The 10,253-nt window shown below is 37.9% G+C and overlaps 1 protein-coding gene across 1 annotated transcript in view; it reads left to right on the top strand.

Moving 5' to 3' along the window:
• LOC112945954 (transmembrane protein 132B-like) overlaps positions 1 to 8,860 on the top strand; it is a 20,786-nt gene extending 11,926 nt beyond the window's left edge. The window contains exons 3-5 of the mRNA XM_026037706.1: positions 2,859 to 3,132; positions 4,288 to 4,479; positions 5,757 to 8,860. Of these exons, the coding sequence (XP_025893491.1) occupies positions 2,859 to 3,132; positions 4,288 to 4,479; positions 5,757 to 6,905 (1,615 nt within the window). The 3' untranslated portion in view covers positions 6,906 to 8,860. The remainder of the gene's footprint in view (positions 1 to 2,858; positions 3,133 to 4,287; positions 4,480 to 5,756) is intronic.
• The last annotated feature ends 1,393 nt before the right edge of the window (positions 8,861 to 10,253 follow it).

The following is a 10,253-nucleotide window of genomic DNA, read 5'->3' as shown; positions in this document are numbered from 1 at the left end:
TTTTTTTTTTTTTTTTTTTTTTTTTTTTTTAATACAGGTAGACTTATTTTTTTTCTTCCTCCAGGCAATGTAAAGATAGTAAATTGCATTTATTCTTAGAATTGCAAATGGAGCTATGCACAACTTAGTTCTGTATCTTCCATTAAATCAACTTTAATTCTGTAACTGAAATAGTAATTTTTTTTTTCCCCAATCAGAGGTGCTACAAATGTCTTTTAAAATACATGCCTCYCTTTAATGGGTATCGCAACATCAAAACCTGCAAAACTGATTTCTTCAGGGGAGTTTTAAATAGAAAATTAGCATCTGGCCAATAACCTGATGCATAGTTGGGGCATGGTGCAAATTAAAAGAGACACCCTTAAACTGCTCATGGACAGTGTCTGTAATAGAAAGCTGACAGATCCCTGATTAGATCAGTGCTAGCAGGCACCCTCGTAACAGGCTGCTGTTTAACTCAGCTCTCCTGCAAAGGCTCTGTGTGAAATGTAAATTAAATGTAATTCTGGCAACTTTGATTCAATCCAGAAAGGCAAAGACGCTTCCAAGCAAGTTTGAGAAGCAGCAAGAAATAGGATAAGGATTCTGAGAGACATCCACAGCTAAGCTCAGGGATGACCAAGGGAAAAAAAGCACAATATGCAGCAGTCGCTTATATTCATGAAAACAGGTCTTTAAAAGAAAATGAACTCGCTGCTCAAGGAAAGATTTTTAAACCTGCTAAAAACACTGTAACAAGAAGYTTAATACTGTAAAGGGAACTTTCTAATTCAATGTATTTCAAACATCTTTTACTGAAATCTCTGTCTTCCTAAATGAAACAGCTTTGTGGCTTTGAAATGGAAATGGTTATCGTTTGTTTATAAAAAGAAATTGAGTTGGTACCTGGCAAATCTTGCAAGGCTTGTGTTGGAAATTCAAGCAGGTCTCTTTTTCCTCTGCATTGATTCCTTTGCATTGCCTTGGCCACAACATGGTTAAACGACCTGTCYGCCTTTCTAGTATTCTGGGTTTGCATAGCACTGAGCATCTCTGAAGGAGAAATGTACAGAGGCAAACAACTATAAATAGTTTTCAAGTGAAATGCAGCCCTTATTTTTGTCTGTCCACAAGGAAGGGCTCAGAATTCATCTTATTTTGATTGGCAGCCCCCACAATCCAAACCATGGTAATAAGGACAGCAGTGACCCTCCTCTGGCCTTAGGCAACACTCCATCTCTGGCCACTCTTTGCATCACTCACATTTTTAATTGGGGCCAAAGCATTCCCTGATCTATCCAGCTAATCTAATTCTACAAGAATAACTTATTTGTGTAGTGTAAATTCTATTTGTGGAACCTGCATTTTTTTTCTTTACAATTTAGTGATTATTTACTTAATGATGTTTTATTCAGTAACTAATGATGTTCAGTAACTACTGATGACTGTTGTTCTAAACACACATACAAAGCCAAAATAGCTGTACCAAATGCCATTTACTTGAGACTGAATGTGTGTATATATATATATGTGCATAATATATACATTCTCCTATCAAAAGATGCATTGAAAATATATTTCCAGGGTATTAGATTCCRTAACATCAAGAGTTGCTAGCATTTTGAAGAGCACAAGGATATTTATAGATGTATTTTCAGCTCACAGTTTGCCAACTCTGTCATAAAACAATCTTTAACAACAGCAATTCTGTTTTATAATAGTTTTTCATAACTGGTATTTGGAAAGAAAAGATAAAGGAACACAGTAAATGCAAAACATTGTGAAGAGGCTTAGCCTGTATTTTACACCCTCACCATCAAAATGGCTTCAAGCTCAATTTGAGTAAAAGGAGGGAGGCAAAATATTTCCAAACAATGAATTCTACAGCACGGAAGCATAATGAGTAAAAATGTGACCACCTAGTGCTTAATATCTGACTTGCAAGAGGTAAGATAATCCATGTATTTGTCCCAAGGCATAATTAAAAAAAAAAAAAAAAGACCAATGAGAAATTGGGTTTGCTTGGGAGAGGGCCCAGACAGTTAGAAGAACTGTTGGAAGTGTCACTAATGGTGCAAGAGTCCATAAGAGTGCTCCTCTAACCAGTCTGAGTTGCTATTTGTATATCGGAGTAACGTCTGGAGCAGTAATTTCAGCGATGAAGCTGGATTTTTTTCAGAAGCCCTATGGAATCATTACATGACTTCAAATATACCCCAGCACTTGCATGAGCTGTATGGGACCTAAGGTTAAATCGCTGCCTATTTCTCAAATGCAGAGGGCTTAATGAGCCTGTGAGACAGCCAGACTAAGGCAGAGCAGCATTGCCCACGCAGGGAATCCTGAATGGACAGAAATAGTTTGGAGAAGCTAAGCCAAGGGATAGAAATGTTCAGGGAGAGATGGTTGGAGGGAAAGATCGGTCATTTTTAAGGAGGTAGCTACTGCGCAGCTAAAAATTCTTCTTCTCCCAGCACAGCTGGGCTATGACAGGGATTGGGGCCACAGCTGCCCTCTCGTAAAAAATTCATCCTGGTTTCCTTAGCCCTCTGCAGGATTTGATTGCTGAAGGAAGAGCAGAACAAGCAGGGGATCCATGAAAACGCCGGCACAGACAGACATTGCAAGTGGCTAGGTGGTTGCACTCAAAGAATCACCAACAGATGTGGAAGTGACTTTTAACTTGTCCAGTGCAAAAAAAAAGCTGTGCAAACATGGCACTCAGCTTGGCACACCCATCCAAAATCTGACCGCCCATTTTTCATGTTAACAGAAAATAATAAAATTAATCTGATATAAAAGAAATCAAGCAAATGGAGCTTTGCAACCTTGTAGGAACATAATGGCAATATAGATACTGAACATGGATTTGTTTACAGGCCTACCCGTGACAGTGAGGATGAAGAAGATGACGAGAAAAAGGGAAGAGGCTGCACTCTTCAGTATCAGCATGCCATGGTGCGAGTCCTCACACAGTTTGTAGCTGAATCCTCTGATTTTGGAGGCCACTTGACCTATATGCTAGGTTCTGAGTGGCAGTTTGACATCACTGACCTTGTGGCTGATTTCATGAAGGTAGAAGAACCCAAAATTGCTAAGCTTCAAGACGGCCAAGTTCTGGTTGGTCGTGAGCATGGCATCACCACGGTCCAGGTACGGCCTAGAATATTTCTATAGATTCAGCAGAGCTCTGCAAGCTCATACAAATAATAGTCACTTGCTATATAAAAATCCAATTATTTCCAGAAAAAGAACTGCTGAAAAAAAAATGATATGCTAAACACTAAAGAAGGTTGAAGAGCTTTACATWTTTGCTATTTGTCATTTCCATATAATAAATGCCTTTAGGTAAAGTCACATGTAAATATGACTAGGAACACTATGACTGTGGGGTTTTCTGAACAGTGAAACAGGTTGCATGACCCACACAGGCAGCTTATTTTGAGTTAAGTGGAAACTTAAAAATCTAATCTGTTGGAAAATTTTATTAAGGATCTACATGCCTCTTTACATGCCTAAGTGTCTTTGAAAAAAAAAGCCTCTATGCATTCACTACCCATTTATCTATTTTTAGGCATATTTTGTAATTAAAGAGAAGGTATGAGAAGGTTGTAGCTCCCCTGATAAAGTTAGAGATCTCTAATTTGTTAGCCACTCTTTAATTTCCTTTGCAGTTAACACACAAAAAAAAACAAAACAAAAAACAAAAAACCAGGCAATTCTAGGGCTCAACTCTAATGCTAAAGCATCTCAGAGAGGTGAAGGGAGTTTGGCTTCAAAAATTTCTCTATAAAGCAGCAGAAATCAGCTAGCTCAGATGCAGTGACCTACTCTTTAGAGGGCTGATGCTGGGTTAGATGAATAACACCTCCAATATTTTGGGCTTCATCCATGTCTCTGAAATAGTARGAAAAATGACTCCTTTGGAGGGCACTGGAAACTAGATCTTAGGGCAGACTGGCAGGACTACTTTGGCATGGAAAGATGCAGACAGGGACCCCGTGGGACTTTCAAAACCATTTTGTAAATGCCACTGAAAGGGCTAGGCCAAGTTCCTATCAGGCAAGTTTTGTACAATTCTTATTTCTTTCCTTAATGAGCTTCAGCATTAATCAGTGCCTTACACTCCAGCCTTCCATTGTATTGCATTGAGAGGAGATTTAATAGAACATACAAATAGAACATACAAAAATGTCGTTTTGGGGAGAAAAAAATRATCAGGAATGTCATGCTGACTAAAGTCTTATCTTGCCTTATAGCACCAAATCAGCTGCTGTTTCAGACAAAACATTTGTTTTCTCTCTACAGGTTCTGTCCCCTCTTTCTGATTCCATCTTGGCTGAGAAGACAGTGATAGTCCTCGATGACCGTGTAACTATTACGGATCTAGGAGTCCAGCTAGTTTCAGGCTTGTCYGTCTCTTTGCAAACTAGCAAAGGAAACAAGAGAGCTATCGTTTCTACCACTTCGGCTTATGATATCCTTCATACTCCAAAACAGGTATAATACAAACTATTTAGAATCTGTTTATGAGAGTCCAGGACAAAGCTATCTAGTGAAAAAAATGTAAACAGCACATATAATATATGACTGCATGAGAAGCTGTAACTTCATATAGCAAAGACTGTTCATCTTCATGACCAACTCCTACAGGTGCAAACACCCATACAAAATGACCATTAAACTCTCCACAACTAATGTGGAGAACAGCACATCACAGGGAAAGTGATGTGCCTATCTGTGCATGGAAAATGCTGCAGAAAACATGCATGTGCCTCTTAAGATACTTTTTCTCTAGAAAAATACGGTGTGGCTACTTAAGCAGAGGTATAAATCCTATATTTTAATACTTTCAGAGAGCCATCTCTGCCAGAAGAACCCTTTAGTTACAGCTGTAGAATTTTTCATGATGGGCATGGCTGAAATCTTTTGATGGTTTTGTGCTTACTGTGATTTCGGACCATATAATCTGAGGAATTAAATAGCTTCAGCTACACATTTTTTTTCCCCCATTTTATTTACTATAGAACTGAGACTCTGTCACTAGAAAAGCTGCAACTAACTTTTTAGCACTCAAAACTTTCTCTAAGAGAAGAAATTAGTTTTGTCAAGCCATCATTAAAATTTGGCAGTCTTGTATGTGTTTCTGTATTTTCCTGAACAAACTACAATCACTTTTTGTGTGCCTCATATATTATGTATTTGAAAGCATGACAGGAAAAAGAATAAAATACTGCATTCAAATATTTTCTTTTTTGTGTCAATGGGCTGAACAGCAGCACCATTCTGACCCATAATAACTCTGCATATTCATTATATATGCACCATTAAAACTGCAGAATTACAGAGATTCCCCATTATAGGGAAACATTTTGTCTTCTACAAAATTAATGAACAGGACTTTGGGAATATAATTATTTACATTATATGGACCTGGCATTTCCAAAGGGGGAAAAAAAAAAAAAAAAAAAAAAAAAAGAATTCTTACTTCAGCCTTAAAAAAGGAACTTCAAATGTCAGTACCTTTTATCAAATGTAGGTGACAATTTCTTTGATGGTTCCTGAAGAGGAGGTAAGTGCTCTAGAGATACAAACTTAAAAGCAGTAAATAAGCAAAGCAAAAGTTTTGATTTCTTTTGAAAAGCAAAATAAACCAAAGTTATAGTATATATTTATTTTACCAATGATGTCAAACACACTTAAAGGACTGCAAGTCTGCTGTGTGGTCTCTTACCTTTCATACTACTTTTTTTTCTCCCTCACTTTTCTTCCCCCAGGAAGCCATAGTCAGTGCTTGGGTTTTGTTCAGCGATGGAGCAGTGACACCTTTAGATATTTATGACTCGAAGGATTTCTCAATCACCATAACTTCACTGGATGAGATGGTAGTGTCTACGCACCAAAACCTTCAGTCAAAATGGCCTAGTGTGGTAGCAGAAGGGGATGGGCAAGGACCTCTGATTAAAATTGAAATGGTCATCAGCGAGCCATGTCAAAAGACCAAGAGAAAGAGCATCCTGGCGGTTGGAAAAGGAAATGTCAAAGTGAAGTTTGGTCAAAAAGATTCTGACCACAAAGGAAGTACCAATGATATTGATGAAGTGGATAGAGACTTTAAAAGCCATGCAAGCAATTCTATAGAGAAGCCTGCAGAACAAGAGAGGACAATACAAGAATGGTCTAAAAATGGAGCACTTGGTGCTTATGAGGACAATGTAAACAAAAGCACAACTGACAAATCTCCTGTTGAGCAGGAGTCACTGGAGGATGACCAGCTCCAAAATAATCCAACTGCCTTCACAGGTTTCCCAACACAAGTAGAACTACCAGAGCAAAACAATCCCAGTGATCTTACATTGACTTCAAGAGGATTAACAGATTTGGAGATTGGCATGTATGCCCTGCTCTGTGTCTTCTGCTTAGCAATCTTGGTCTTTTTGATTAACTGTGTGGCTTTTGCTTGGAAGTACAGGCATAAAAGGTTTGCAGTGAGTGAGCAAGGCAACATCCCCCATTCCCATGACTGGGTCTGGCTTGGAAATGAGGTGGAGCTGCTGGAAAACCCAGTTGACATTTCGCTCCCCTCAGAGGAGTGCACAACCATGATTGACAGAGGAATGCAGTTTGAAGAAAGCAACTTTCTTCTTAATGGAAGTTCTCAGAAGACTCTTCACAATCATATTCTCAGATCTTCTGAGTACGTTTGTGAAAAGGAAGTTAAAAGTGAACCTATAAATTCTGGGCCAAAGCAGAAGCGTGTAAAGTTCACTTCATATACAACAATACTGCCAGAGGATGGAGGTCCCTATACCAACTCAATTTTATTTGACAGTGACGATAATATTAAATGGGTATGCCAAGATATGAATCTTGGTGACTCCAAGGAACTTAGGGACTATATGGAAAGACTGCAAGACAATATGTAAAACTACTTTCTTATGTTTGTAATCACCTTTATGCCTTCTGTTTACGGATGGTGGAACGGTCAGTCCAGTCAGCAATAGGAACAAGGAAGTCCACCTTCGAATTACTGAGATAACCTGATATCGCTGAGCAGGTACAAGAGGCTGGCTGAGTTCAACTTGTTTCACCATAAACCAGGATGTGCCCCTAAAACAGCTACCTGTACGTGTTGGAGRTGTCGCACGATGGCTGTTTTTGTATACTGCCTGGTACTGGCAAAATGCTAATACAGCTACGCTCAGACTCAGAGGACACTTCATTTGTTTATCTCTCATGACAAATGGTAAATAAGAGAGGGATCTTTGCATTGATTTTTCTAGTCGTCGTCCTTTGTAAAGCACAGTGGACATTTCTTGCTTACAGCCTGAAACACGGCTTACGTTAAAAGGGATCTGAATGAATCTAATTTTATTGCTTATGCGCAATACAGCCAAGTAGTCTTACTATTTTTTTACACATATAAAAGTCCCCGTGTGGTTCTTCATATTGTCTATGAATTTTATTTGACTTCTGGAACACTAGCTATTTTCTTTGAAGATTTTTTTTTTTGGTTGTACCAAAGTGTAGTACAGTAATATTTATAATGATTCAAGTTTTCTATTCATGAACATCAGCCCACAGAGATACCTCCCTCATCTCTTACTATCTTTCTCCTTTCCATATGGGTCTTTAATATTTGAAACATAGAAACATATTAGAAGTCTAACTGAAAAAAGGGTTGTCTCCTTTTATAGGGAACTGTAAATACAATAATAAACTCTGGAAGATAAAAAWCAAGGCGTAGCCTTGGGTTTACTTTTGTCATTGGTGATCTGAAAAGGTAACCTGCAAGAAAACAGCATGTATTTCGGAGAAAAATGCTTTTGCTGAAACAGCAACTTGATTGGTGAAAGTTATTAGACCGAGAAATTCAAATGTGTTATTGAAATGCAGAGAATAGGAAGGAAATTTCCTGTAAAAGACCTGGAATCGGTATTACCCCGTACTAATAAAATAATGCATCGATGGAGTACAACAGAAGTCCATATGTAAGGGCTAGCACCCCAGATCTTGGCTAAAACATCCCTGACCATAAGGCTACTTGCTGAAATGATCTTTATGTTGTATTTCATTAAAAAGGAAGAAAAGACAACACACTGGACACGTTAATAAGTGACTATTCCCAAATTTAACAAAAACAACATTATGCTGGAGATTCAAAGCTGCTATTTCRTGTACATTGTATGTATTGTCACATTGAATGATGACTGAAATATGTTGAAAATTCCAGTTAGAAAAAAAGTGAATCTACAAAACTCTTAACAAAACTGATATTGTACATATTCTTGGGGTGGATCCTGTGAAATAAACACACGATCCAAACTACAACTGCCTTACATATCCTGCTTACCAACTTTAAGGTGGATCAAAATCAGATTTGAATTTTACAACCCAGTTTTGATTTTAGAACAGGCCAGACAGCCAATACCGTGGGAAATTTGAATCCTGATTCAAAACTGGGAACACCTTTAGTATAATTACTAGGTTATAATTTTGATGGTGACACTACAAAGGGCAATGAGAATGTCAGGCATACACGAGTGATTAGAGACTTACGTTTGCTGCCACTGAACTGCATAATAAAAGATGGCATATACTGTAATCCAGTCTTAAGTAGGTCAAATAACTGACCAAAAAGATGCTTCCATTTGAAAAGGGACATACTGTTTGCAGCTCAAATGAAATCTCAGGATGTTTAACAAACATTCTCACCTTTTCTTCATAAGGAAATAATAATTTCATACTACAATCCTGAGTATTAAACCTGAGCAGAAAAAGCCTCGTTTAAAATTTGGCATCTCTTCCCCCTGCGCTAGTTTGTATTTGGCCCAAGCCTAAACCAAGTGGATTGCTTGCACTGCTAGTGGTGAACCTGAGCTAGTTCCATGCACTCTGCAGCAGAAATGTAAATGTAAATAGGGTCCTCGTGAAGTTCTAGCTCAGCACAGCACCTATTAAGTACAGGCAAATTAAAGGTCTTACCTGGCGCAGTGGTTGACCAGGGATGGTTACGAGCCATGTTGGCACTCACAGGCCTCGTACAGGAGCTCAGCCCTAAATTAAAACACAGGCAGTTAGAAGACTACGGCGTATGGCCACTACTGGTGTATCATTTAAAAAAAAAAAAAAGAAAAATTATACAATCTTCCACAAAAAAATACTCACTTTCCCTTCCAAATCTGGCAATGGGGGAAAAAAAGAAATCTGCAACTGCAGGATCCTAAAACACTTGTAAGATCACATGTTTTTACATGCAAGTTTTCACACAGAAAAATGGCAATACGCGAAACAAAGATTAGAAGTAAGAGAGAGTTCTTTTTCTCAGCAATGCTGGGATAATGCCATTAAAATAAGTGGAGTTATTCTGGATTTATGCTGGTTAAAGAGCTTATGCTGCGTCTCATAAAATCAGATGGAGAAGAATTTAGATGACTATATTTGCAAAATAATAGTACTGAGTTGATGTATGACTATAAAAAGATTGAAATGCAGTCAACTTAAATCCCAATTTTTAGTTTTGAAATTATGGCATACTTTAACTGTAAGTATAATGAATTAAAATTATTGAAAACAAAATAGCAAAATTTCTGATTCACCTGWTTTTTTTTTTTTCTTTTTCTGGTTCAAAGAACTTTTTTAAAGGTCTTTTTTTCACCCAGTTGTCATATTCAATATTTTGCTATGCTGTTAAATGATCATCAYTTGTATCTTAATTAAAGAACCTCTGCTTCTGAGATTACAAAGCAAAAGAAGCAAGGGGATTAACAGGCAAAATATTTATGTCAGCAAGAAATTAGAATYGACTAAAAAGAAAATAAAAACTATACTGATGGATTAATTAGAATTAATGCTTCAGTAGCTGCCCAGGGAAGCAACCTGTAATTTAATGCTGCATAAACTGTACATTTTATTTATGGTACATACACAAAGACAGTGTGGACAAGTTTCTCTTCGTGCTGCTGAGGAAAGAGAATAGGTAGTATCAATACATATAGCAGGAGATATGCAGGAAAAAATGTATATGCAGAGTGGGTTAATGGCATACAGGGAGCGTGTGAGCTTCATAAATAAAGTTGATGCCAGACCCTCAGCTCTCGAAAATTAGAACGGAATGACTTCAGCCAGCTGAAGATCTGGCACACGGAGAATACAGAAGCCAGGGGTAGTTTTCATCTGTGCAGAACTTCTTCTTTCATTTGGACATTACATGGCCTCGTGCCACATGGCTTGTCTACGCCTTCATTCTCATTTAAATAAGAAGTTAAGAAACC

Source organism: Nothoprocta perdicaria, unplaced genomic scaffold, assembly GCF_003342845.1.
Source record: "Nothoprocta perdicaria isolate Ctin4 unplaced genomic scaffold, notPer1 scaffold_2, whole genome shotgun sequence".
NCBI classification, from domain to species: domain Eukaryota; kingdom Metazoa; phylum Chordata; class Aves; order Tinamiformes; family Tinamidae; genus Nothoprocta; species Nothoprocta perdicaria.
Note: the sequence above shows the minus strand (reverse complement) of the source record. Positions and strands in the feature narration are given on the sequence as shown.